The sequence below is a fragment of the Chrysemys picta genome, chromosome 1 (assembly GCF_011386835.1).
Source record: "Chrysemys picta bellii isolate R12L10 chromosome 1, ASM1138683v2, whole genome shotgun sequence".
Taxonomy (NCBI): domain Eukaryota; kingdom Metazoa; phylum Chordata; order Testudines; family Emydidae; genus Chrysemys; species Chrysemys picta.
The window spans coordinates 254134274-254160108 of NC_088791.1; the positions used below are offsets into that span (position 1 = coordinate 254134274).

General features: G+C 39.6%; 1 protein-coding gene across 5 annotated transcripts in view; it reads left to right on the forward strand.

Moving 5' to 3' along the window:
* FGF14 (fibroblast growth factor 14) overlaps positions 1 to 25835 on the forward strand; it is a 648909-nt gene that overhangs the window by 434954 nt on the left and 188120 nt on the right. The window contains exon 1 of one of the 5 annotated variants that reach the window (XM_005303397.5): positions 162 to 1153. The exons of the other annotated variants lie outside the window; for them this stretch is intronic. Coding sequence (XP_005303454.1) covers positions 961 to 1153 — 193 coding nt within the window. The 5' untranslated portion in view covers positions 162 to 960. Of the gene's footprint in view, positions 1 to 161; positions 1154 to 25835 lie in introns of those variants that run through there. 5 annotated transcript variants of the gene reach the window in all.

Sequence of the window (25835 nt, forward strand, 5' to 3'; positions counted from 1 at the left end):
TAACTTCCCTCCGGATTATCGCGTTCACACCATGTCTGTGCTGCTGCAGCAGGCAGAGAGGCGAAGGGGGTCTTTTTATACCACGTGCTTTCGCCCTCCCCCTTCGCTGGCTCCCCCTCCCTCATGGTGTCACCATTGAAAAATGACGAGCCTGCCTCCAGAAGGGAAGGGAGATCCCTGCAACTTTGAGCTGGCTGGGCGAAGTGGCGGAGCCACCGCTCCCCGCGCCAGCCGGCTCGGGACTGGGTGTGGGGAAAGGGGCTGGCGCGCGCGCGAGACCCAGATCCAGCCGCCCCTGGGGCTTTGGTTGCGCCTGGGATTAGCCGCTGGGCAGCGCCTCGCCCTCCAACCAGAGCAGGGAGTTTGTGGAGAGCGGCGAGCGAGCCGCGCATTGCAATCAGGAAACCCCAGCTGGGAGCAGAGCCGGCGGCGGCTGCTGCTGGGGGATCAGTTAGAAACCAGCAATTCTCCCCCCGCGCCCCGAAAATTGCCCCAGCCCCCTTCTCTGCCGGCTCAGGGCGGAGGGACTCGCAGGGGGGCACTGGGGTGGCACCGAGGCGCGGCTGTGATTGCCGCTCTCCCCCCGGAGCAGGAGAGCGCTCTCTCCAGATGCTGATTTCTGAAGCACTTGGCAGGCACCAGCCAGGAGCCTGGAGGCGGCGGCTGTAGCGGCGGCAGCAATGGGAGCCGGCTGCTAAGGGGCGGCCAGCCGAGCGGAGCGCCCAGCCCCGCGCCGGAGCCCGGGCAGGTGGCACCCGCGGCGGGGGGCCCATGCGGTGACAGCGCCGGGCCGCGGGTGCCCCCTGGGTGCAGTTGCGGCTGGAGGAGCCGGAGGAGGGTCTCGCTTGTCCGTGGCGCCCGGGGATGGGTCCCCGCCGCGGCTGAGCCCCAGCGCTCGCCCAGTCCCTGTCTCGGCTCCGGCCGGGCCAGTGAGCCGGGAGCCGCCTGCCGGGAGCAGCCATGGCCGCGGCCATCGCCAGCGGCTTGATCCGCCAGAAGCGGCAAGCGAGGGAGCAGCACTGGGACCGGCCCTCGGCCAGCAGGAGGCGGAGCAGCCCCAGTAAGAACCGGGGGCTCTGCAATGGCAACCTGGTGGATATTTTCTCCAAGGTCCGCATCTTCGGGCTGAAGAAGAGAAGGTTGCGGCGCCAAGGTGTGTGTGTGTGTGTGTGTGTCTGCCCCTGTCTCTGTCTGTCTGCCCCCGGGAGTGGGGACAACCTGTAGCGAGCCACTGCCGGCCAGCAGCTGGGCAAGTTACACGCGGCAAACTCTGTGCTGGGCTGGCGGCTAATGCAATCTCCCAGCTAGTGCCTGCCCCAGTCCGGCTCTCCGGGCGCTTATGTTCCCTCGCTAGCTCCGTGATCTACTACCTAGTGCCTTAGGTGGAAAATACACACAGACATGTACACACTAGCTAGAGGAGATCGCAGAGCCAACAGTTCCCGGTGGTACAGTGTGATCTATCCAGCTGTTGGCCAGGGAAGTTTCTTACTCACACAATACGCCTCCTCAAGAATATAATGCACTATGGCACATCATAACACTTTCCCTAGGTGTTAGCTGTAGTAAATAGAGTACCCCTTAAAGAGGCTTTAGGTGTGGTTTCCTCTTTACTTCCCTGTACTAGTTGCCTTCCTGGGTAATGCAAAGTCTTTTGTATTTCGCTCCCATTCACAAAGCGCCTTATAGGCAGCACTGAAATAGATGAGCAGTAGTTCAGATGTATGTTAATGCCCTGTACTATTCAGGATGTAATGTATATAGAAAGGTTTCCTCAAACGCTAGTCTAATCAGAAGAATAAAACAACGCTCACAATTGATAGGTCCCCTGTTTAAAAAAAAAAAAAAAACATAAGCGACTTAGTGCTTTAGTTTTTACAAGGCAATAAAGGGTGAAAACAATCTTTTAATTGAGATGGTGATAGAGTTAAGTGTATTACGTGATGCTGATAACTACTGGCTACATAACAAGGGCTCTAGTAACCACAGCCTGTTAACCTTTTTTTAAAAGGACAAATAGTACAACGATTTGTACAGCTTCTAAATGGTCGGTGTCTGACAAAGCAACCTCAGCAAACTATCGTTAATGATTCGTTTCATTATGCTATGTGTTTCATTTTACACACAGTATAGGCACTCTGTTCTAGACTCCCATTGTTAATAGTTAAGTAGGAGAGAATCATTTTATTTCCAGTATTCTGAAAGTAGGAAGTGTATCATACTAGCATGTTTAAGGACCATGAGGGATATTATCACATACTGTGTACACTGAAATTATATACATATATATTTTAACTGATTATTAAGTTAGGGCCCCTAATATAAAGGATAAAATCTGTGGATTATTGTAGTTTCTTCCTGTAGATTACAGCATACTCAATAAATAGAGGTCTCCAAAATTACATTAGTAGCACGATTGCATTTTTTCAATGCTTTGTATTTAAAGCGTGTAAACAAAAGGATAAAACTATATAAAAAGACAAGAACATTTATAATTATATTTTTTCTTAATTTTATTGCCCAATTAAAGAGTAATACTTCCAGAATTTAGAACCGGTGTTTATTTTATCTCATACTTATGCCCAGAAGGCAAATAGCTTTAAAACACAGGGATATTTTATAAAGGATGAAGATTTTAAATAAACATCTTCAAAAGCAAGGAGAATATCAGTAAAGATATTACAGTATTTACTATTTACTATAGTAAAAAACAAATTCTTTCTGAATAGATTAGAGAATGCTTCTTCCATCCTGTGCTGTAATATAGTGTATATAGTGTGTGGAAAGAAGTATACTTCCATTTGAATTTGGTCTAGAGAGTTACAGTTGTTGGTAAACTATTTTTATAGTTGATGAATAACTAAAACATAAGAATTTATCTGGTCTGATCCATCTTTCCTTTTCTTGCTGTAAATCATATTTGAAATAGCATCTTTTGATAGGATCTAACACATTTTATTTTGTATGGTTTTATTATTTGCAGCAGAATTATTTCTTATTCTTCAGTTGTCTCAAATACAGTGAAAAGAAGCAATAAAGATACAATAATACAAGAAATCTGGGATTATTGTAGAATATAAGCTAATATTGCCATTATTTGCAAAGTGGTATACAACTTGTCTTCTTATTTCTGAAAACTGATTTCTGAAATAGACTTTAAAAGTTAACATGGAGGCCGCATAAAATTACTGTACACTTCTTTTTTGAGCATATAGTGTGAGTTTATATTAATAAAATCTTTGTAGGCTTAATTTTTAGACTGAGTAATTTCTTAAATATAGATCTATAATTGACTTTTACCAAATAAATTCCATAATTGATTATTATAAAACAGACAATCTGTCTTCTATAGTTGGTTGATAGAAACAAATTTACTAGGGCTTCCTTTAATACATTCACTTACTGAAAGATCATTTTTGGCCAGTTCTGAGTTTCATACACTGGCAAAACTCTTATTGAATTCAGGGAGACTTGAGGATGATAACCACTTCACAGCATTAGATGCCAAGCATTTCCACAGTGAAGAGATGCCTCCAGCAAAGTTCTGTATTCGGCATCATGGATTTTTCATAGTGTATTTAGTAATGCTCCTGAAACTGATCATAATTAAACTAAATTGGAGTATAATCTAAACTCTAACTCATGTTAGCACTATTGGTTTCAATGGGAATATTTATTAGTGAAGGTTGCAGGATCAGGCCCTTTGTTTATGTCAATGTTAAGAGCTTTTTAAAGGCATATTTATCCAGTCATGCACCTTAACAGCACAAATTCATTATTCATCCATAAAACTTTATACTGAAAAAAATAATTTTTCTGTGTGTGAGTGCGGTGGTGGTGATGATGCATAAGGTACCTGTGGATTCAAAGTTACATACAAGAAGTAGATAAAGCGGGGAGAGAGAAAGAGTGGAAAGTGGAGGGCAAATTTCATCATTTACATATCTTGTGGCATAGAAAAAATTAGAATATGTAATTGTGAAACAAATATGCAGTTCATTCTGTTCATTGATTAAATGATCATTATACGAAGCAGAAAATCAAGAGTTCCATTACTATTTGTCTGATTCGTCAGAATATATGGCCATCGGTCATCATATTGTTCATTGAAACTTATTATTGAGACATGAAATAAGAGCAAAATGTGATAAATTTCCAAAAATCTGTTGTCAGCTGTGTGCAATGGGAATTTTACAAATAAATCTTATCTAAATGATGTACGAAGTGTCATGAGAACAAAGAGTGAAAAATGAGCCAGTAGAGATGTGACAAGTGGACTCCTTGGATTGCTCATGCATGATAATATCAGAATAGAAGTATGCAACAATTGTTCATTATTTATTGATAGAGAAATCTAGAGTACATCACTCATTCCAAACAAAATGTAACTCTGATACTTGCAAAGAGGTTATATACGGAAAACAAAAGTCCATACATCTTTGAAGTTAACAGACAGCTGAGAGAGATGCTGCTTTTTTCCTAAAATGCCTGTTGATACTGCTTCTTGGTTGGCTGGTGCTGATCTGCGAACAAATTATGTGATTCTGAAGCTATTAAAAGCTAGATATCCTCTATTGTATTGGTGCTTCTGTATAGTTGTGTTTAATTTTCAGTCCAGGGTTATCCCTTTATGGACATACTGTAGTAGTATATATTATAAAGATACAGAGTGGGGAAAGGTGAACATTCTTATTTACATTTACTGGTATAAAAGCCATAATGACAGATGTAACTGTGGTTTTGTTTCAAATATTTTTTTCCAATAATTTTGATTAATGTGTCTTAGCTCTATAGTTGATATTGATTTCTATCAGAGAATTACCTAATTAAGCTATTGAGTAGACAAACCACAATCATGTATCAGACAGCTTTGATTCATAATGTTTAGTTTTAATATTATAATATCTTTAATTTATGCCAACTGCCACCTGATGAAGAAACCACTGGCATTAATTTCCTTGTACTCTTGAAGCCAAAATCTGTGCCCTGGCGTTGATGCCAAACACGTATCGAGAATAACTCACCCTTTTTCATTTTGGATTAGAGAACAAGGTAGTTTAATTCTGTATATTCTCCAGATTCAGTTAATGCAACACAACAATTACACAGAGGACTGACAGATCAGAATGTTGAAGGCTTCATGTGGCATGAAACCTGACTATAACTAGAGACTAAGCAATGAAAAGCAGAAAATAAATTCCTATGCCTTAGCTCATGCAATTACATTACATATGAAGTGTATGATTTCAAACCATCCACTTGTCCCTGTTGCATTCTTAGCTTCTAGTTAACCTATATTTTAACCTATAAATCTATATCCTTTATTGGTCCCCAAAGTTGTAGTCTGGTTAATTAGATCTCTTCGGATTATTCCATTGTGTAGTATTCATAATTTCAAATGTATAAAAATAAATGTATTGTACATACTGTGTATATGTATATTAATACCAACTTTATATTACTCAATTTTGGAATGATTTGGCATCTAATTTTTTATGCTAATACTAGTGAGATTGTCTCTATCTCACTATGTTCAGAGAATATATTGATTTCAGTTATTAAGACTTGACTATTAGACTTCTAGGTTTATTTTTTTGTGAATAACTACAGCAATATATCACTCGAAAAAGTGCCTTTTGGGACAATTCATGTGTACATCAGATGGGGTTGATGAAGCAGACAGGGAGTGACTTCACAACCTAAGAAGTAAAATAATTCTCAGGAAATGCAATACCTGAAGTGTCTTTTTTGCTTTTGTAGAACTGAAAGCAAGACCCATTCATGTGTACACATGTAAATGTATTTCATTCCCTGCAAATCAGAACACTCCATTTGTATCTAGAATTCCTAAGAAATTAAGATCAGTTTGGAAGCTGTTGCTGTTCCTAAATTAGTACAAACTGGCATGGCTTTCCTAACTGAGGTCTCACCTTAGGAATTCATTCTTCTTGACTGACATTTAGCAATCTTTCATATACATTGTAAGGCCATTTATTTTGCCAAGTGTTTGACTGATTTTGTTTTTAACTGTGTTTAAATCTCTTTAAATGCAGTGCCTAGTTGCCAAGGTGACAGGCACTATAAGCCTGTTTTTGTAATAAAATATGTATACAATCAATTTCATTTTTTTCTTTTAAAATGCTGCTAAATATCTCCATTGAAGAACTATAAGATCATTGCAAACACCAAACATACAAATGTGTTGCTGCCCATGTAGGCATGTTCATTTTCATTTTTTTAAATTTATTGTCCTACAATTAGTTTTAGATTGAGTATCAAGGCCTTTCCCAGGCAAAACACTTCCAACTGAGTGGGAAGCTCTTCTTTAAATAGAAGGCTGGTATTGAAAAGGGGTTTTGGTATGTATCAAAACTATATTAAAGCTGATTATGTTGAATGTGAATTAATGCAAACAACTTGGTTGAGAGTATGGAGGGATTATAACGTCCCTTGTATTGAAAACTGTAATGTAATTTTAGATGATAAAGGATTTACAGCAGTGTTTCATATCAATATGGGCTTTAAATCCTGACTTATGATAGCAGTGTTCTTTGTGACCATTTAACATACAAGTGATCAAGTGTCTTATATGATTACAAAACATCTCATATTATTAATATAACTCAGGAACAAAAAGACAAATATAATTATCATAGAGTCTTAAAATATTATCTTAAAGTAGAAATAAAATAGAAGCATTTTAGCATTGTGTATTTGATAAATATTAGTAAATTTTAGACTTCATTGGACTTTCCCAAAGGTTTATTTAAGGGATGGCTGGCATCCCTTTTCCCCTTTGTCTGCAGACTGCCAGCATCTGGTAATGTTTTTTGTCTTTTCCTTCTTTCTGACGTATGCTAGAACACGTGTATTTTTACCAGCAATCCTGAATGTCCAGTTGGAGTAAAGGAGATTTCAGAATTACCTGATTCTGAATACTGTCCTCTTCCTTACACTTTTATTCTTTTCACTTCCTTCCTCCCTGCAACTGCTGATTTAACTTTTCATTTATAACAAATACAACATTGTGGGTGATTGACTCTCTCTGAGTTCTCCTGAAGTTTAGAGAATCTGGATCCAATTGAGTACCAGTTCAGGCTTCCCTCTAGATAAAAAGACACTGTCATGTGACCATTATGCTCTATCATGACTTGGATAACACTTCAAGTCTGTGCGATGTCCACTTGCTTAAGAAACAAAATCCTTCATAAATCTACTTCTCTTGTTGTGAATTTACGCCTTCCTTCACTGGCCTAAATGCTGAAATATGAAATGAATAGTCATTTTAAGGACTCCAAATTTCAAGAACTTTTTTTTAAAAATATTCCTGTCCTGGTAATAATTAAAGTTCATTATAGAATTTAAAAGAATCTGGCTAATAGAGATGCTAAGGGAAATTTTACTATACACTCTTATTGACTTATTATGGAGGAGCTGTAGCAATGACATAGCTAATTTTGGGTTCTGTTTTGCATTTAAAGAAAGGATTCAACCTCTTTGTTTTGCATGAAGAATAAAGTATATCTTCCCAAACTTACAGCACATAACCTGTGAGTAGAGATTGAATTTTCTGAATATTTTGAAGTAAACCTGCTAAGCAGTTTGAGTTATAATGAATTAAAAATGGGGCCTCAAAGAAAGTTCACATTTTTGAGTCATGATTTTTCAGGCCTTCTATTTTAAAAACGATGGACTGCAGAACTTTGGAATTTGTAGATAATTGGTTCTCTCTCACCATATAATATTTTAAAATTAAGTAATCCAAAAGACAAAAAAGGATGGCATTTTTTCATTTAATTTTTGTGCAATGGGCAACTGACATAACACGTTTTACATTGTCTACTTTGGTGGCACACTAAAACAGCTAAAAGATGTTCTGAACAATCTAGAATAGCTATTGCTCTTTTTGTCTTATCTTTTAAGTGTAGACCAAGCCTATGTCTGCATAGTTATGTTGGTCATGGGTATGAAACCCCTCACATCCCTGACCGACATATCTGTGCCAACAAGACATCCAGTGTGGATACAATGATGTTGATGGAAGAGGGCTTCTGTTCATGTAGCTAATGCCAGTCAGGGAGGCAGTGTTCCTACATCAACAGAAAAACTCCTTCTGTTGGTACAGACTGCATTTACACTAAGGGGCTATGCCGGCATGGGCTCCATAGTGTAGACCATTGGTTTTCAACCTGTCGCCCAAGGATCCCTGGGGGTCCGCAGACTATAGCTAAGATTTCCAAAAGGGTCTGCACCTCCATTGAAAACCACTGGTGTAGATGTATCCTTAGATTTCCTATTAATGCAAGTTCTATCTGAAGTATCAGAGGAGTAGCCATGTTAGTCTTTAGCCACAAAAACAAGGAGGAGTCCAGTGGCACCTTAAAGACTAAAGGATTTATTTGGGCATAAGTTTTTGTGGGTAAAAAACTCACTTCTTCAGATGCATGGAGTGAAAATTACAGAAACAGGCATAAATATATATTGGCACATGAAGAGAAGGGATTTACTTTACAAGTGGAGACCCAATGTTGAAGGCCAATTAGGTCAGTGTGGATGTGGTCCACTCCCAATAATTGATGAGAAGGTGTCAATACAAGGAGAGGGGAAAATTGCTTTTGTAGTGAGCCAACCACTCCCAGTACCTATTCAAGCCCAAATTGATGGTGTTAAGTTTGCAAATGAATTGTAGCTCAGCAGTTTCTTTTTGAAATCTGTTTTTGAAGTTTTTTTTGTTGAAGAATGGCTACTTTTAAATCTGTTATTGAGTGTCCAGGGAGATTGAAGTGTTTTCCTACTGGCTTTTGTATGTTACCATTCCTGATGTCTGATTTGTGTCCATTTATCCGTTTACGTAGAGACTGTCCGGTTTGGCCAATGTACATGGCAGAGGGGCATTGCTGGCACATGATGGCATATATCACATTAGTAGATGTGCAGGTGAATGAGCTTCCGATGGTGTGGCTGGGTCCTATGATGGTGTTGCTAGGGTAGATATGGGGACATAGAAGGCAACAGAGTTTGTTACAGGGATTGGTTCCTGGGTTAGTGTTTCTGTGGTGTGTAGTTGCTGGTGAGTATTTGCTTGAGGTTGGGGGGCTGTCTGTAAGTGAGGACTGGCCTGCCTCCCAATATCTGTGAGAGTGGGGGATCGTTTTCAAAGATAGGTTATAGATCGTTGATGATGCACTGGAGAGGTTTTAGCTGGGTGCTGTATGTGATGGCCAGTGATGTTCTGTTATTTTCCTTGTTGGGCCTGTCCTATAGTAGGTGACTTCTGGCTACCCATCTCGCTGATTTTTAGTTCTGTCTGAAGTTGAGCATACCACAGATGACAGGATGTACAGCTATTACACCAATAAGTGAACTTAAATATAGAAATAACACTATGGTTGAACGCTCATTAAGACACACACTACCTTTGTGACATATAGAATCCATTTTTTCATATGAGTAAACTGAGGCATTTATTGTTTGATCCTCCATTACATGTGCACAGGTAGAGGGGAGCAAAAGCCAGCAGAAATAGAGGGCACGTGGTAGGGAACAGGACCTCCATAACATACATCCTCCCCCTACCACAAGCTCTTCTGAGCTTCTCTTCAGGCTTAACAGAAGGTGGAACTCTGGTGGCTGGTATGGGTGGGGAGAAGTGGCACGTGTCTGCATGTCAAAAGTGAGTGAGGTGGAATTGAGCATTTGCTCTTCCCAAGTTGTGCTCTTGCTACCCAGGTGGATTTCTAAATATAAATCTATACAATGTTCCATGTTGTGATGGAGGAAGCAGATGGGAAAGTCAAGAAGGGTCTGGATCCCTGCACTGTAAGTCCAAAATCTGTGAATCAGCAACCTGATTTTCCTGCAAAGCCTTAGGGCTCTGCAAAGTTTCCAAGCCACACTCCCTTCAGAATGTGAGAGCTTAGATTTTCCACCTACCTGGTAAATGAGAGAAAATCTAAGTTTTGACTCATTAGGTTTTCCTATTGGAATTTTCTCCCTCCCACAAATTTTTCCATGGAACTGGAGATCCTCCCCTGGGCCAGATGATCATCTGGTGTGAATTAGCATGGCTGCGCTTGGTCACTTGTTATTTAGCCATAAGAAACTTGGCCAAAGCCACTCAGCAAATCAGTAGCAGAGAAGAATAGATCCCATGAGTCTTGACTTCCAATTCATTGATCTAACTACTAGACCATGCTCTTCTTCATGGCTTGAATAAAATTCTAGCATTTGCTTGAATTATAATGCAAGTTTTCATATTCATCCATTTTTATAGAAAATCAAAACACCCCAAATAACATGCAATTCAGCATGTGGTGAAGTATTTAAAGCAAAAGCTAACAAAAATAAGGCTGAAATAAGTAGATGCAGAAAGCATGATATAAGATTTAAATGGATGCGGTACATAAAAAGGAAAAACACAAAACCCCAACCGACAAGGCTTTCTGCATACAGGATCAAGTTTTGGTTAGTTTTGTACAATAGTGACCATGCAGCCACATAATCCTGATATGTATTGTTTCAACTTCTTAGTAGGTTTTCCATAATCACTCCAACACAATTGGAACAAATCAGCTAGTGTGTGGGGATCACTTCCACCTCCTTTCTGTAATAGATGTATTTTAACAATTTCCTTAGTCTCTGATTTAATCTCTCACTTGGATGTTGTGATGGGGTGTACAAATCCCACACTGGGCCCAGAGGGGGTAAAGGACAGTACTGGGCGCAGATAGCCTTGCCTCTCCAGACCTGCAGAACATGCCCCAACTGGAGAGGAAGCTTAAAAGGTGATATTGGATGTGCTACCCATTAGCCCTCCAAGGGCTCTATTTACAGGTGTATATCAAGAGAAGGTCCTTTGAAGTCATTGGAATTACACTGGTGTACATAAAAATTGGGTTTGAGCCCTTTAATTGCAATAATTAGATTAGATAAATGGTAGAGCACGACATTTCTTTAAAATGTAAAATGTTTTCCTTTGTGAAATAATAGTGTAATGCGGTATTTTGAAACACATACAGTCTCTCTCTCTCTCTCTTTGTATATAATATATAACCACATACCAAAAGCCTAACTTTAAAGAAAATTAATTAGGTTGCAAAGTCTACCACTGCTACAGTTGTTTTATCAGTTGCCAGGGATTGCCAGTGCAATGTGTATTGCTGTGAGTTGGCAGTGGCGGTTGTTGGTGCTTTGGGAGTGACATGGGGTTACCTCTTTAAAATATTCATGTTCCGTTATTACTTAGACACGGTGCTATAATTTTCCTGAGGAATGCAAGCAGGAGAAGGAAAGTGGTGATCTTAGCAGTTTATAACTAAGCTAAACCTGAATAGAATTTAACATGGCTAAGAAAAGGGACTTCTCAAGCCGGACTGGGCTTTTCCACTCCTGAATTCCAAATGCCTGCTGCAAACAGTAGACATGTAAGAGCTTCTCAAGAAAATGTCACCAGATTTTTTTTACAATGGAAGTTGTTAGGCAACCTAAATATAGGGGTTGCTACAAGCTTTCCCTATAATACAGCAATACATCAGAGGTGTTTGGAGTCCGATCTTGCTGTTCCACTTTGTATAAATAATTATTAACTGAAGCAGGGACTGGAACCCAAGTGTCATCCCTCCAACCACCAGGTTATCTAGTCATTCTTGCTCTCTAGCCCAATGACTATTTAAGTATTTATGCGAAGTGGAACAGTTTCAATAGAGGAAACTGAGAGACCCACCACAGAATACCACATACCCTGGGGGTTAGGACACTGTTCTGGGAGGTGGTAGATGCATGTTTAAATCCTGGCTATAATTAGACTGTGGTCTTGAACCCAAGTCTTACATATCCCATGTGAGTACCCTAACCATGGGCCTATAGAGGATAATGAGGGTGCTACCACTTGCCTCTCTGCTGGTTTTCTGAATGATGCTTAGGTCCCCATGGGAATTTAACCTCTCCCACCCCTCAAAAATTTGTTTTTGGTCAAAACCATTCAGTGAATGGATCAAATCTCTCAATAATTTTAGTCAACCCCAAACTGCATTTTTCAGCAAATAAACTATTTTGACCACTTCTAATTGTAAACACACCAGTTCAGATAAATATTTTCCAAGATATATTGGAATTGTAAAGGTACAGAAAAGAGCAACATCAATGATTAGGGGATGGAACGGCTTCCATATGAGGAGAGATTAATAACACAGGGACTTTTCAGCTTGGAAAAGAGATGACTAAGGGGGGATAAGATAGAGCTCTATAAAGTCATGACTAATGTGGAGAAAGTAAATACGGAAGTGTTATTTACTTCTCATAACACAGGAACTAAGGGTCACCAAATGAAATTAATAGGAAGCAGGTTTAAAACAAACATAAGGAAGTATTTCTTCACACAACACACAGTCAACCTGTGGAATTCCTTGCCAGAGCATGTTGTGAAGGCCAAGACTGTAACAGGGTTAAAAAAAGAACTAGATACATTCATGGAGGATAAGTCCATCAATGGCTATTAACCAGGATGGGAAGGGATGGTTTTGCTAGCATCTGTTTGCCAGAAGCTGGGAATGGGTGATGGGATGGATCACCTGATGATTACCTGTTCTGTTGATTCCCTCTGAAGCACCTGGCATTGACCACTGTCAGAAGACAGGATACTGGGCTAGATGGATCTTTGGTCTGACCCAGTATGGCCGTTCTTATGTTCTTATTGACTAATGTCTGTGAGTTACTATATGAACATCTATATGAACTCTTCAGCTTATCTAGTGGATTATCTCTTTATTGTTTGTAGAAATTCAGAAAAGTCTCCATGTTTACAATTGTAAATACATGCCAATGACTAGGAAATATAATATACAATGCAAAAGTTATTTTATTGCTCTATTTTCTTTTTTTACTTTTCCTCTTTTAATTCATCAGAACTAACAATAAATATACTTCCACCACAACTTCAGCAACCACTAGTCATTCATCAAACTCTCTCTAGAACACTCCTGCACCAGAATCAACATCCAGGACACTGGATGATCAGCTTCAACAATAGAACCCTACAGATAATTGTATACAAGAAACTCACGGATCACCACACCTACCTTCACAGATCCGGTAACCATCCCAAACACACCAAAAAACTGTTATTTACTGCCATTCAGATACCACAGAATATGCTTCAAGGAGAAAGTGAGGGATACATGCCTTAGCACACTTAAAACCATGTTCACTGAACAATGACACTCTAGCAGAGCAGTAGATCGCATCATGGTATGGGGCATCCAAATACCCCGACAGAAGCTGATTCAATATGGGGGAAAAACGCTGCACACCCCTACTTGTCACCTACCACCCCACACTGAAACCCATATGGAGTATCATTAAATAATTAAAACCCATGTGCAATAGGGACCACATCCTGAAAGAATTTTTTCCTGAACCTCCTCTTCTGGCCTTCAAACAACCGCCCCCCAACCTTGCCAAGCTCATTGTCAGAAGCAAGCTCTCCACAGACCAGGACCTATCAACTCAAAGTGGCACCAGACCCTGCCATAACAACAGATGCAAAATCTGCAGACATATCTCCACTGCTACCATGATCAATACCCCACCCCCCACAACACACTTTCAAGATCCATGGATGCTACACATGCCTATCACAACATGTGATGTACCTCATCTAGTGCACAGAATGCCCCAATAGCAACTGTGTGGGTAAAACGAGACAATCACTATGCTCCCAAATGAACTCACCCAGAAAAATGATAAAAGACAAACACCATATCACCCATGGGCTGATGCTTTTCACAAAAGATCACTCCATGTCTGACCTCTCAGTCCTCGTCCTCGAAGGAAACTTGCACAACATATTCAAAAAATGAGCCTGGGAACTTAGGTCCATAACTTCGCTAGACACTAAAAATCATGGGCTCAGTAAAGACACTATATTTATGGCTCTTTAAAACAGTCTTAATCCACTAACACTCCTTCGTCATAGGACTGAAGGGGTGTTAATTGCCTACTACATTTAAATTGGTTTTGTGCAACATGTGTTAACTTCCTATGCTTAACAATCTGTTCCACCTTGTATTTAGCTGTGACTCTGGCCTGGTCTACACTGGGGGGGGGGGGAATCGATCTAAGATATGCAACTTCAGCTATGAGAATAGCGTAGCTGAAGTCGATGTATCTTAGATTGACTTAGAATCACTTACTTCGCGTCCTCGCGGCGCGGGATCGACGGTTGCCACTCCCCTGTCGACTCCGCTTCCGCCTCTCGCTGTGGTGGAGTTCCGGAGTCGATGGTAGAGCGACCGGGGATCAATTTATCGTGTCTACACTAGATGCCATAAATCGATCCCCGATAGATCAATCACTATCCGCCGATCCGGCAGGTAGTGTAGACGTACCCTCTGTGTATATTTACACTGCAATAAAACACCTGATGGAACCCAGTCAAACCTCCTGCGTAATCATGGTATATAGGGGACCCAATCTAAGAGGAGAGAATCACAGGATTCCACCCCAGGACAGGTGAAGGCATCAACCCCTAACATATGTGGGGGCTACTCTCCAAGACCAAGAAGAGTTAAAGGTGCAGCTAGCCCTGAACTTGGCACAGGTTTTGACCAAAAAAAAAATAGTTTTAAACTGTTTTCTATTTTTTTTATTGTATGTCTAAGCATATACAGTGCTGCTGATTTCTGAACCTTGAGTAATTTATACACATGCACCTTTGGCAATTATGTTGATATGATTTCCACTTAAATGTTTGCAGTTGTGCACAGGTATTTGTGCTTTGTCTGTATACTCAAATAGTTCACAGATGACCTGCAACTGATGAAGCGAGAACGGGGACAGTTAAAGTGCCAGTGGTGGAAGTCTTATGCTGAGTCCAATTCATTGTGACATTCAGGCTTTTTAAAAAATATTATATGGCAGGACTGTGTGAGAAGTGAAGAAATATTTTTTTTTCACTTCCACCATAATATCTACGAAGTCTCGCACAATGGGTCTGAATCGTTGACAGCTCAGGGAATCCTAGATGTGTCCATTTGGTATTGACTTGAGGTTTTTCTCCCTGTAAAGAATTTTCATGTTATCTTTTCAGACAAAATTGCTCAGATTTGGACTGCACTGTCTACTGGCATGGAAACAAAGAACTGTGGCTTTAAGGGAGAAATCTAAATCTTTGCTGTTTGAGTTTTATCCTGTTTCACTTACTGAGCTTTGAGAAGTGCTGGAGTAGCTTCATGCTTCTTGTGAATTGGACTCTTGTCCTTTGTAGCTGATGAAAAAAAGCAGGGAAGTACTGGGTCCATTGCTTTTTATGTTTGTCATTGTTTCCCTACAGGGGGCAGTGCACCAGTGGTTCTTGAACAGTTGTGAGGCCACTTCTCAATAAACCAACTCTTGATGCTGACAATGTGACTATTGACTGGCACCTTATCTCCCAGTTTTGGGGAAGACTATTGAGAGATTGCGGTGGTAGGGAACTCTCAGGTTGAGATCTAAGGTTTTCTTAACTGGGGTCATTCGGGTTGTGGGTGTGGTATAAAATAGAAACTGTGCTGTTTTCATTAGGTGGTTTCTTCCTAGCAGTGGATAAAGAAATGTGTCCATGTTGATTCTTTCGGATCTGAAAGCCCCTTTTGATACCTTTTGATCATGAGGTTTAGTTCACTTGCTTAGGAGATCTAGCAGAGATGGAAAGAGTTGTCCTTGAATGAGTCCAGTCTTAACTTTCTCAGAAAACCCAAGATGTAGTTGTGGGCATTTGTTCCTATACCATAAGGGCACTCTCCTGTAGGTACCACAGGGGTTTATATTGCTGCCCTTCCTTCCTTCTCAATATATATGAGGTTGAAGGGAAGGCTAGTGAGAAGACATGGACTATCATGTATTCAGTACGTTGATATCAGCCAATATAAGTCTCCATCCAATCTCCCCCAGCCAGAGCAGTGAAACAAATAATCTATGTCTCTATGATGTATGGACTTGGATGATTACTTGACTTCAATTTAAATCAGATAAGACAGATAGTGCTGAAGGAGGAGACAGAAGGATTGGCAGAACTTATATTGGCACCCCCCTTCCCATTGAGTGGGTGTGATCAATTTATAATACACATGTGCAATTTAGGGGTAACATTAGATTCTAAGGATGTTTCTGGATCTCCATGTAACTGTTGTGGCCAAGAATGCAGTCTTTCATTGGCATCGGTAAGAAGAGTGTAGACCAGGCCACTATTCTCCCTCTAATGTAGACCAGGCCACAATTATCTATGCCCATGCCGTCTCAAGAGTAGCTTGCTGGAAGGCATGCTATATAGAGCTATACCTTGAAACCATTCAGAAACTGCAATTGGTGCAGAATATTGTGGCCTGCTTATTAAAGAGAAATTCTTGTCAGAAGCACATAACAGTGCTGTGGGATTTTCAGTGGCTGCCAATGCCACTTCTGGTTGGAAATCAGGGTGCTGGTATTATTGACCTATAAAGCAATAATGGTTTGGGACCTAGTTATCTGAGAAACATGGAAGAAGAGTACTATGTAATGATTCTAAAATGATGTGTACTCAAAAAATGGGGGAAAATGGTTTTACTGTTTATTTTACTAATTTCTATAATGCTAGTTACTTAGCTAGATGCTACAGTTTCATACACTGAAACACAACCGAGCAAAAACAAAATTGGAAATGTCAAGAACAAAACAGTCAATCAAATGCTAAGCACAATTAATGGACCTTATGACTACCTGAAAGTCCCTAGACTTGGACTTCAATGGGCAGTCAAAAAGAGTGACACGGCGAGAGCACGTCTGGTGGTTGTGTAGTTAGGAACCCACAGGTAAAAAATGTGTGGTTTTTTTAATGTCTTTTATTATCTGTTACTTCTTTTGGCTAATCATTCTGCACTGTTTCCAGGTTGTCAATTAACAAGAACCTTGTTTAACACTATCACTCTAGCATGTAGTCTATACGTTCAAAGAAAAGGAATGTTGTAGTTTTACAGCAAAGCAAAATAGAGGTTGCTAGTCATATCACAGAGGAAGACCTTTCACAGTCTAACTCTCCTGTTAGGTTTGAGATATATATCAAGTTCATCATCATGGAATATTGGTGGAAAATTGGGGGCCGGGGGAATGAGAAGCTCAACTAGTGTGAGATGATAAGGAGGAAAAAGAGAACAAAGATACCTAATAAGCGAAAAATCATCCCAGCTGTTGTAGAGCAACAGAAGTCCTCAAAAGCAGGAGAACTAGCCAGGTCAAGGAGAGGATGTGCAGATGACTCTATGCTTTCAGTGTGTCTCTGAGCTGTACTCTACAAATAGTCTCCCCATGTCAATGGGTGTAAAGAGCAGTCAGTGGAATGGGGAATTACACTGACCTACTGGTCAAACCCCAACCCAGTACAGGGGGAGAACAGGAGCAGCAGCTTCTACTACAATCTGTTGATGAGTAGCTTAAACACTATTGGAGCTACTACTGGACAAGAGTCCTGCATCCTACACAATCTTGCCTGGGAGATGATTCTGCATTCTACTCCATCAGACACTGTATAGATCCCATTTACTAGTGGGTTTTTTCCCCCCAGGGGTCCAAGTTTTGGCCTTAAATGAGTTAAATAAATCAGGGTTTTTTAAAGATTTGTGTGGTAACCAGCAGCTTCACCGCAGAGCCTATGCATGCACTGTACGTGACCGCATTTGCTCAGGAAACAGGCAGGAAAATTGAACTCCAATTAAAGTAAATTTAGCTATCATGCGCTGTATGGTTTATGACAATTTTTGATTACTGAGATATTTGTAAACACTAGTCCAGTCTGCCACCTCCTTGTCCTTCCTGATTCATTCAGCAACTCACATCAAAATTCAGCCCTGTGGAAGAATTTGTGTTATTACAAATGCCAGATTGAATGAATCAGTAAGGGGGAGGCTTTTTCTATGGGAAGTGGTCTGGTTACACATAAGAATGAGGTGGCGATCCTTCTCTTCCCCACTTCTCATAGTACTTATGTGTGTAATGCCTAAATGCTAAAGTGGTGGGTGCCTTGGAAATTCATAGTGAAATGAATAAAGAGGCTTTGATAATCAGTCAAAATGGGACAGAAAATGCAAAAAAGGAAAGAAGAGAAAAAACACTTCAGTAATTTAATGCATCTTTGATTAAATATAAAACTGTAGAAGTTTGCCAAATATGACTTTATCTACAAATGTTTTCCCCAATGTACATCTACAGTGTATTAATTCTTTTTCTTTTTTGTATTGTTAAAACATTTTGAGGAGAATCTGGTGATCATGAACATGGGAAACTAACACTAAACAGAGTCCTGTATAGTGTAGGCAAGCAACTTACCACAAATCTTTGTCCATTTGATGTAATCCTAAACTATCCTGTGCACTTTCAGACATAGTCATTTTCTGAGAAGAGGCTGACATGTAGCTATTTTTAAAATTGTATATTAAAATGGACAGATGTTAATTATGCACTAAGTTGAGACCACCCACTTCATACTTGTTGTGTTCTGAAAAGAATTTGAAAGTATGTCTTCAAATGTGAAAGGCTAATGACTTCTTGCCCCTATGCACAAACTTCCTTTGAACATAGACATGCATGTCATCTTGATATATCACATTTTTCTTAAGCAGACATTTATTCAATCCAGTGCAGGAACAATTACTTTCTTCAAATACAGTGGAGCTCAGCACAGCCCTGTTTACTTTATAAAAATAGATCAGTCAGCTATTTAGTGATAACACTATTAAAACTTGTAGTGTGGCTGTGACTTTAATCATATTCCTTAACTGAGACACATGCTCAGACATAGAGCAAAATGAAGCACACACGTTAGTGGAGTGGTTTTCATAGATCATTTTTGAAGACTAATTTCATTAATGGGAGGAGGTATTATTTTGCAAAAGATCTCCTCCTCTTCCCCATGGAATTTCAAGGAAGTCTAGCAGCTGTGATATTGGTAGCATGTGGATTACTCCCAGAAAAGAGAAACTGTAGTAAGACCAGGAGTCAGCTATTTACATCTTCGGTTAGGTGATTATCTCAGTGGAACTTATTTTATAGCAGTCATACTTCACTGTAAGCAGATTGAAATTTCATTATAAACAAAATAAAGGTCTATAGAAAATGAACTAAAACAACTCTGAACTTTTTTATTCCTACTATGAGTAAGTTTCTTTTATGTTTGTTTATTTTTCTTGATGTGCATGATATGGCATCCCACTGTACAGCTTCAGGACAGAAACATAATTTGAACTAATTTCACTCTCATACAGAGACAGTAAAATATTGAGTTTGGGGTTAGAAGGCAGGGACCCCTGATTACCAGTGCTTTTACATAGATTTCTGTGTGGCTCTGTGCTGATTAGTTAACTTTGTTTCCCCAGTTGTAAAAACTTTGGGAATGTTCCAATATGGACCTGTACTTCGCAGCATGAGCCCATCTCTTTTGCATACCAGCAGTTATTTCTTTCAGGAGTGAGATATAGTCTCATCTTGGTATGTGAAGTTCCAGAAAGTGCCCCTTGTTCTTTTGAGTGCATCACTGGCACTAACAGCAGAGGCTATAAAACCAACAAGTTTTGGGACATTAGAAGTGACACTGTCAGGAGCATAAGTTTGAATTGACTGTGATGAGGCATATTTTCCACTTCACACTATGAAAACAACATATTCCTGTGCATTAAATATTGATGGAGTCTGTCTCTTTGGCCCTGGCTACACAAGCTCTCTTCATAACTATAATACACCACTGGTGTAGCTTCACTAGTGGAAACTTTAGCATAGTCAGGGCTCAGGAATTTTTTACTACCATGTCCTCTACATCTATACCTGAACCCTGCCTACTTTACAGCTTCCATTGTTGCTACCACAGGTGGAACTGTACCAGTCGTGAGTTACAGCTGTGAAATTAGTCGTGTATCCTAAGATTTTAGCAGCTCCCATATATGGTCAGTAGGGTTTAATGGAATCCTATGTGAAATAAAAGTTGGGAACTTTGGCAAGCCCCTAACCACTTGTAATGGATGCCCTTCATTTTTTCACAACATCATTTGATTTGTAGGCTGTTACAGACACCTTCCACCGCCTTCCCCCTCCCGCATCTCTACACACACCCCCAAATACATATTGTTGATGGAATGGAGAGGTTGTCTCTCTTTCCATTTTAAGGTATATTCTATCCTTTACACCACAATGTATTCTGCATATGTCAAAATTGTTAAGAGAAAATTGATTTTAGAGAATGGGGGGAGGGGAAGTATCAATAGTAATTTTTATATTTTTCGACCTATAAAACCAGGCTCCCTTCAGTATCATAAATCCAACAGTATAGACTGATAGGAAAATGTATAACGAATATATTTTTTAAAAAAATTAGAAATTAGCTAAAACAACTTTTTTCTTTATGATGTTACAAATTTAAGGTCATATCTTGCAATCTGCTGAGGATAAACAAAAACATTGCACCACGAAATGTGGAGAATAATTCTTTCCAAAGGGATAGGGCACCTATTTCTAGACCTGAAAAATCACAAGATATTGGACTTTCAATCTGTCATTGATCCAGAACTGAATATTGTCCATCCTGCATGTTAGGCTCATGTAAGCTTTGTGGAAACTTCTACATATGGGAAGAAACATACTAGACTGGTATTTAAGAAAATAAATACAAAAGCCCCTTGTTTGTTTGAAAGTTGCATAGAGGTTTAAAACATTAGGCATAGACCTGGCAGAGAATAAGAAGTGAGCAGAGTGTAACTGAGGCATGACAAATGCTTTATTTCATGGATACCACCGTATATATTAGCATAGGGGTTTATATTATATATATCTAAATTGATAAGCATAATTCATGATGAAGCGTAATCAATCACCATACTGAAAATAGCACTTTGAAGAGCAATTTTTTTTATTTTAATCCATTGCTGAACAAGGACCTGTGTGGTCTGTATCCTTTTTAAGAGGTATTGATTAAGTGGACTAGTAGACTTTGAAAAGAAGAGGTGACTCTTTTTAAATTAACATTGGCTTTGAGTTTTTTGGGGGGAGAGGATGTGCTAATTCATTAAATTGTTCAAATATACTGCAGAAAAATGCTGGAACTGATTGAAAGTTTTGTTGTTTTCTATTAATGATCTAATTATATGTTTCTTCTTCTCATGAGGCACAAGGCTTGATTGAAATATAATTTAAATCGTTCCCTTGTGGAAGATCCATTGGATGCTCTGTGGAACTGAGTCATAGTATGACAGCATCCAGTCTTTGGCTATTTTGCTGGCAAGGCTACATTTTTCAAATGTCTTCACCCCATAAACTAAGCTTTTGGTGCTGAGGCACAGTAACTTATTAAGTTTGACATTAATAATTCTGATGAACTGGAAAATCCAGTCATGATTCTGTATGGAGGCATAGATTAATATTTTAAGGGATGGTTGCAAAGTGTGCGAAGGAAATGTACACTAGGAGAACTTGGACTGTTTCATCCTAATCTGGGATTTGCTTAGGGACTTGTATTGTGAGTGAATAACATGAAGGCTGGTACTAGGATAACTATTTTTCGTACATTTGTGATGGAATGACTGTGTGTGGAGATGAACATACCCTTCCTTTTTAGATTTTATTTTCCGTTGCTGGTACTGTAGCATCAATCTGGTGCTATCCTAATGAGTGAGGTAGCCCTTAGAGAGAAAACCGATATGCAGTGGCAATTTGTTGTAAATTGTTGTTTTTTATGGTTGTAATATCTGAAGTTATAGGTGTACTTGCACTATGTTAAAAATGGAGCTAATATTTGGCACCTGGAAAGTGAGGACAGTTCTCAGTTAGATATTATATTGGGAGTCAGTAGATTGAGCAGAATACAAGGATGATGGTGTGCTTATGGCAACCCATGTTACTGAGGAAGCAAGTTGCTGTGTTCTGTACCAATTACAGTTTTCTCAGGGCAGATGTTATGAAGTGCAGCTAAACTACATTGCTGTAATCCAGACATCAGGTGACAAAGGTACATATTGCTGAGGCCCAGATATCATCCATGAGGTTGGGATGCTATCTCTTAGCCAGTTGGAGATGGTAGAACATTTATAACTTGGTGATGTGGAAGCTTGGTGTCAGCAAGGAATCCAGAAAAATATCTGTTCTATGGATTGTTTTGGCAACATGTATCGACTACTCAGGACTGCACTGTGGCTTTGAGCTCTTAGAAATTTTGGCCAGAAACTGGCTTAGCTGGAAGCCTGTGGCGACGATGGTGATGTAGATTATGAAGGATAGAGTCAGTTTATTGTTGGCAGTGGAGTCCGTCACAGTTCAGGGCAATTGCATCTGTATTTCCCCTCTGTTCTTTACCAATGGCACCACCTCTAGGGTCCTGGCTCCTCAGCTATCACCTCTCTTGAGTAAAGACCCACTTCTCTCTCCCTCCAGGCTGCACAGTTCCCTGCCTACACTGTGATATTCCCAGCAACCCGGACTGCCAGTGTCTGCCCTTTGCTTTCTCTCCAGAAATGGAGATGGGATGGAGTGGGCAGGATGGGGCCTCGAAGAAGGGGCAGGGCAGGGGCAGGGCCTCAGAGCAGGGAGTGGGGCAAGGGTGTTCAGTTTTGTGCAATTAGAAGGTTGGCAACCCTAGGTTACATACAATCCTTGCCCACATTGTACATAACTTTTTCATTTAATACAATGGACTCCAAAGATATTTTAGCTTAATTCAGTAAGGTTTTTCAAAGATATCGCAGGAAATTGCCGTATTTGTTACAGAGCCCATGACCTCTCATAGTTTCTCTTAATGGCTGCCTATAAATATGAAATAGGATCAGGGAGAAAATTAGCCTTGTGGAACTCAAAAGGTGAAGGATCCATTGGTAGAGGTGCAGTTTCCTATCACTAGTCTTTAAGGTGTGTTCCAAGGGTCTTTCAGGAAAGACAAACTATTTTCATGCATTCTTTGGACCTCTGCCATCTCACAGATGATCATATTGAATGGTGTGGAGAGATTCAGGATTCTTGAGAATATATGTCTGCTCAGTATCTATTGATAGCAAAAGATCTGTCAGGGCCACCAGTGCTTTGTTTTGTCCATATCCTAGCCTAAACGTAGCTTGTAAGGGATCTAGGATATTGGCTGGGGATACAGGAGTTTGAAGACTGCTTATGGATGGCTTCTCAATGAACTTGCTCAGGAAAACACTCAAGCTTCCTTGTGATCATTTTTTGGATCATCAGAAACCTTTAACAGAATAATTGCTGGATAAAATATGCAACTGTCACCATGTAGTACAACATACTCATAATTCTGGTATCAGTGCTATGGGTTATATTTTTCTGTTTGTAGAATAATCAGAAATGCCATTATCAGTGTATAGTTTTAAGAATTGACTATAAAATGGAGGCTGAGAGTGACTTAAATGTGTTCATTTTTATTCTTACATTATGTTAGTCATTATAATCTTTTCTAACATCGTTGAAGCTGTTAGCTTCATCAATAAATGTTCCAGTTGTTTTAGGTGTTTAAGTATTTAAACAGGTTTTTCACATTACAATTCTGATTCATCACTGTGTTACTCCAGTTTCATGTTGGTGTAGCTTGATTAACTTCAGTAAAATTACACTAGCATAAAATTGAAGTAATGTCATGAATAAGGTCTTGGATCTATTTATGGTATAAAATAACAAATAGCATCAAAATATATAAGATGAATACATTTCTCAATGGAATTATATCCTTGTAATTGCACATAGCATTTAACATACTGTATATAAATCCATTACTTGCCATGTATTATCCAATATATCATCTTAGGATAGGTAATTTATTTAGTTTTTAATTGCTCATAGATGGTTTATAATTAAATATTATAAGGTAAAGTTGGTCTTACCTCTAAGTACTATAGGTTTTGCTGAATGTTTTTAATTTTATAAGATGTCATTCAGTTACACAGATAGAAGGCTGTTCTTTGTTGTAAAAGCGGTGCCTGGTTTTTGCTGTCATCCATTTACTTTATTAACAATAGCAGGCTTTCTCTCCTTCCTGATTAAATATTCAAAGCTTTTGAGTTGTAAATGACTGCAACTTTTGCACAATTAACAGCCAAATTCAAACGCAGATTACATGTCACCGAAGTTGTGCTGTGCACATTGAATACTAGGTACTTGTCCAATGACAGCCCTGAATTTCCGTTCTTTCAGTGGTTGCAGCTTGACTGCCAAGAGGTAGGTTTTTTACAGTAAGATAATTAATTTGCAATGGTTATTTGCTGTAAAATCCTAGTGGAGACAAGGCACCAGTAGTTTTTACTGTGATGTGGTTGGCTAGGTCAAAACTATACCCCTGCGCATGGTTGATCTCACGTAGTTTACCTTGTGGTAAAACTACGGTGCTTTGTCTCCACTGTGTTTTTACATTAGGATAGCTAATTCACATTAGTTGTCCTGTGGTTAAAATACACACTTTTTTTTTAAGCACTGAAGACAAAATAAAATCCTTCCACTTGCTTTAGCACTTGTGAGTAACATCTCCTCACAAAAAAAAAAAAAAAAAAAAAAAAAAACGGTTGGTTTTTGCCATACTCTTAGATGGTGCTGCTTGCTGTTAACTCTCAGACCCAATTCAAATCTGAATAATAAAATGGAGTAAATGATCATATAATTAAGGTATTAAGTATTTTTTGGTAAAATTATAGACTATTTCTCCAGCTGATTATATTCTAAACACAAACAGATGCAAACCAGAAATACAAATACTACCTTGTACTGTGATTTTTGCCAATCTCAAAGGCTAATCAGAGTTATTAGTTTATTCTTGAATTTGGACCCTCTTAGGTGTTGCAGGAAATTGTGTTTGCAAACTCAGTCGATGGCAGTCTTCCCTGTGAGTCCATAACTTGTTAATGAAAGTAGGGGTGTAAACTCTGGCATCCTAGTATTTTGGTATTGATGATAACATTATGGTCACCTAAACATTTCATTATATTTCAGATTAGACAAGGTGTTTGTGACAAGTTGTCAGGGTTCTAGGATTCTGCACATAGATTGAGGTCTATTCTGTTGCCCAGACTGGCAGCCAAATCAAGAGAGTCCCATTAGCTCGAACCCAGTAGTATAAAAGGCTTTGTGTGCCCATCTGAGTCAGAGGGGCTACGTGGCGAGACAGTCTTGCAGGGAAAAACCCTAAAACCAACCTTATCAGTAAAGATTTGTTTTGTTGCTCTTAGGTTTAAAAATTACAGAAAAACCCAGGAAGAGCACTTCCTTTGCAGAACTACTGTGTCATGGTTGTGGATGCCCTAGAAAATGGCTGCAATTTAGTGATGGGTGAAGTGATCCCTGAATATAAAGAGCCAGATTCTGGCTTGTGTACATGCACGCACGCGCACACACAGCTTTGAAGGGCAAAGATATTCTTTTAGGAAAATAAAGAACAGCCTACCCTGCAGGGCCTTTGGAAAAAAAAATCACGGAGGAGCAAAAAGGGCATAGACAAGGGCCTTTGTCTACATGCCTGTTTGCATAGTCACTCCAGCCTAGCCATGGTCTCTATGCTCAGCCCTCCTGCGATTTACAAAACACACTGTATAGGGGAGCTTTCTTCAGGTTGTTCACAGTCAAATTGCAGGCCCATGCTTTTGTTGCTTTGCAGATCATATGTGCTCCCTTTTGTTTGTGTGTGTGTGTGTGTGTGTGTGTGTGTGTGTGTGTTGCTTAATGCTCCTTTTCCAGCACTAGCTAGAATTTGGCTGATAGTATGTCAAGATTGTTCAGCAAGATTAACTAATCCTATTATAATGCACATCAAGCACTTGGAAACTCTATATTCAATGCTATATCAAAAACCTCTGAAACAT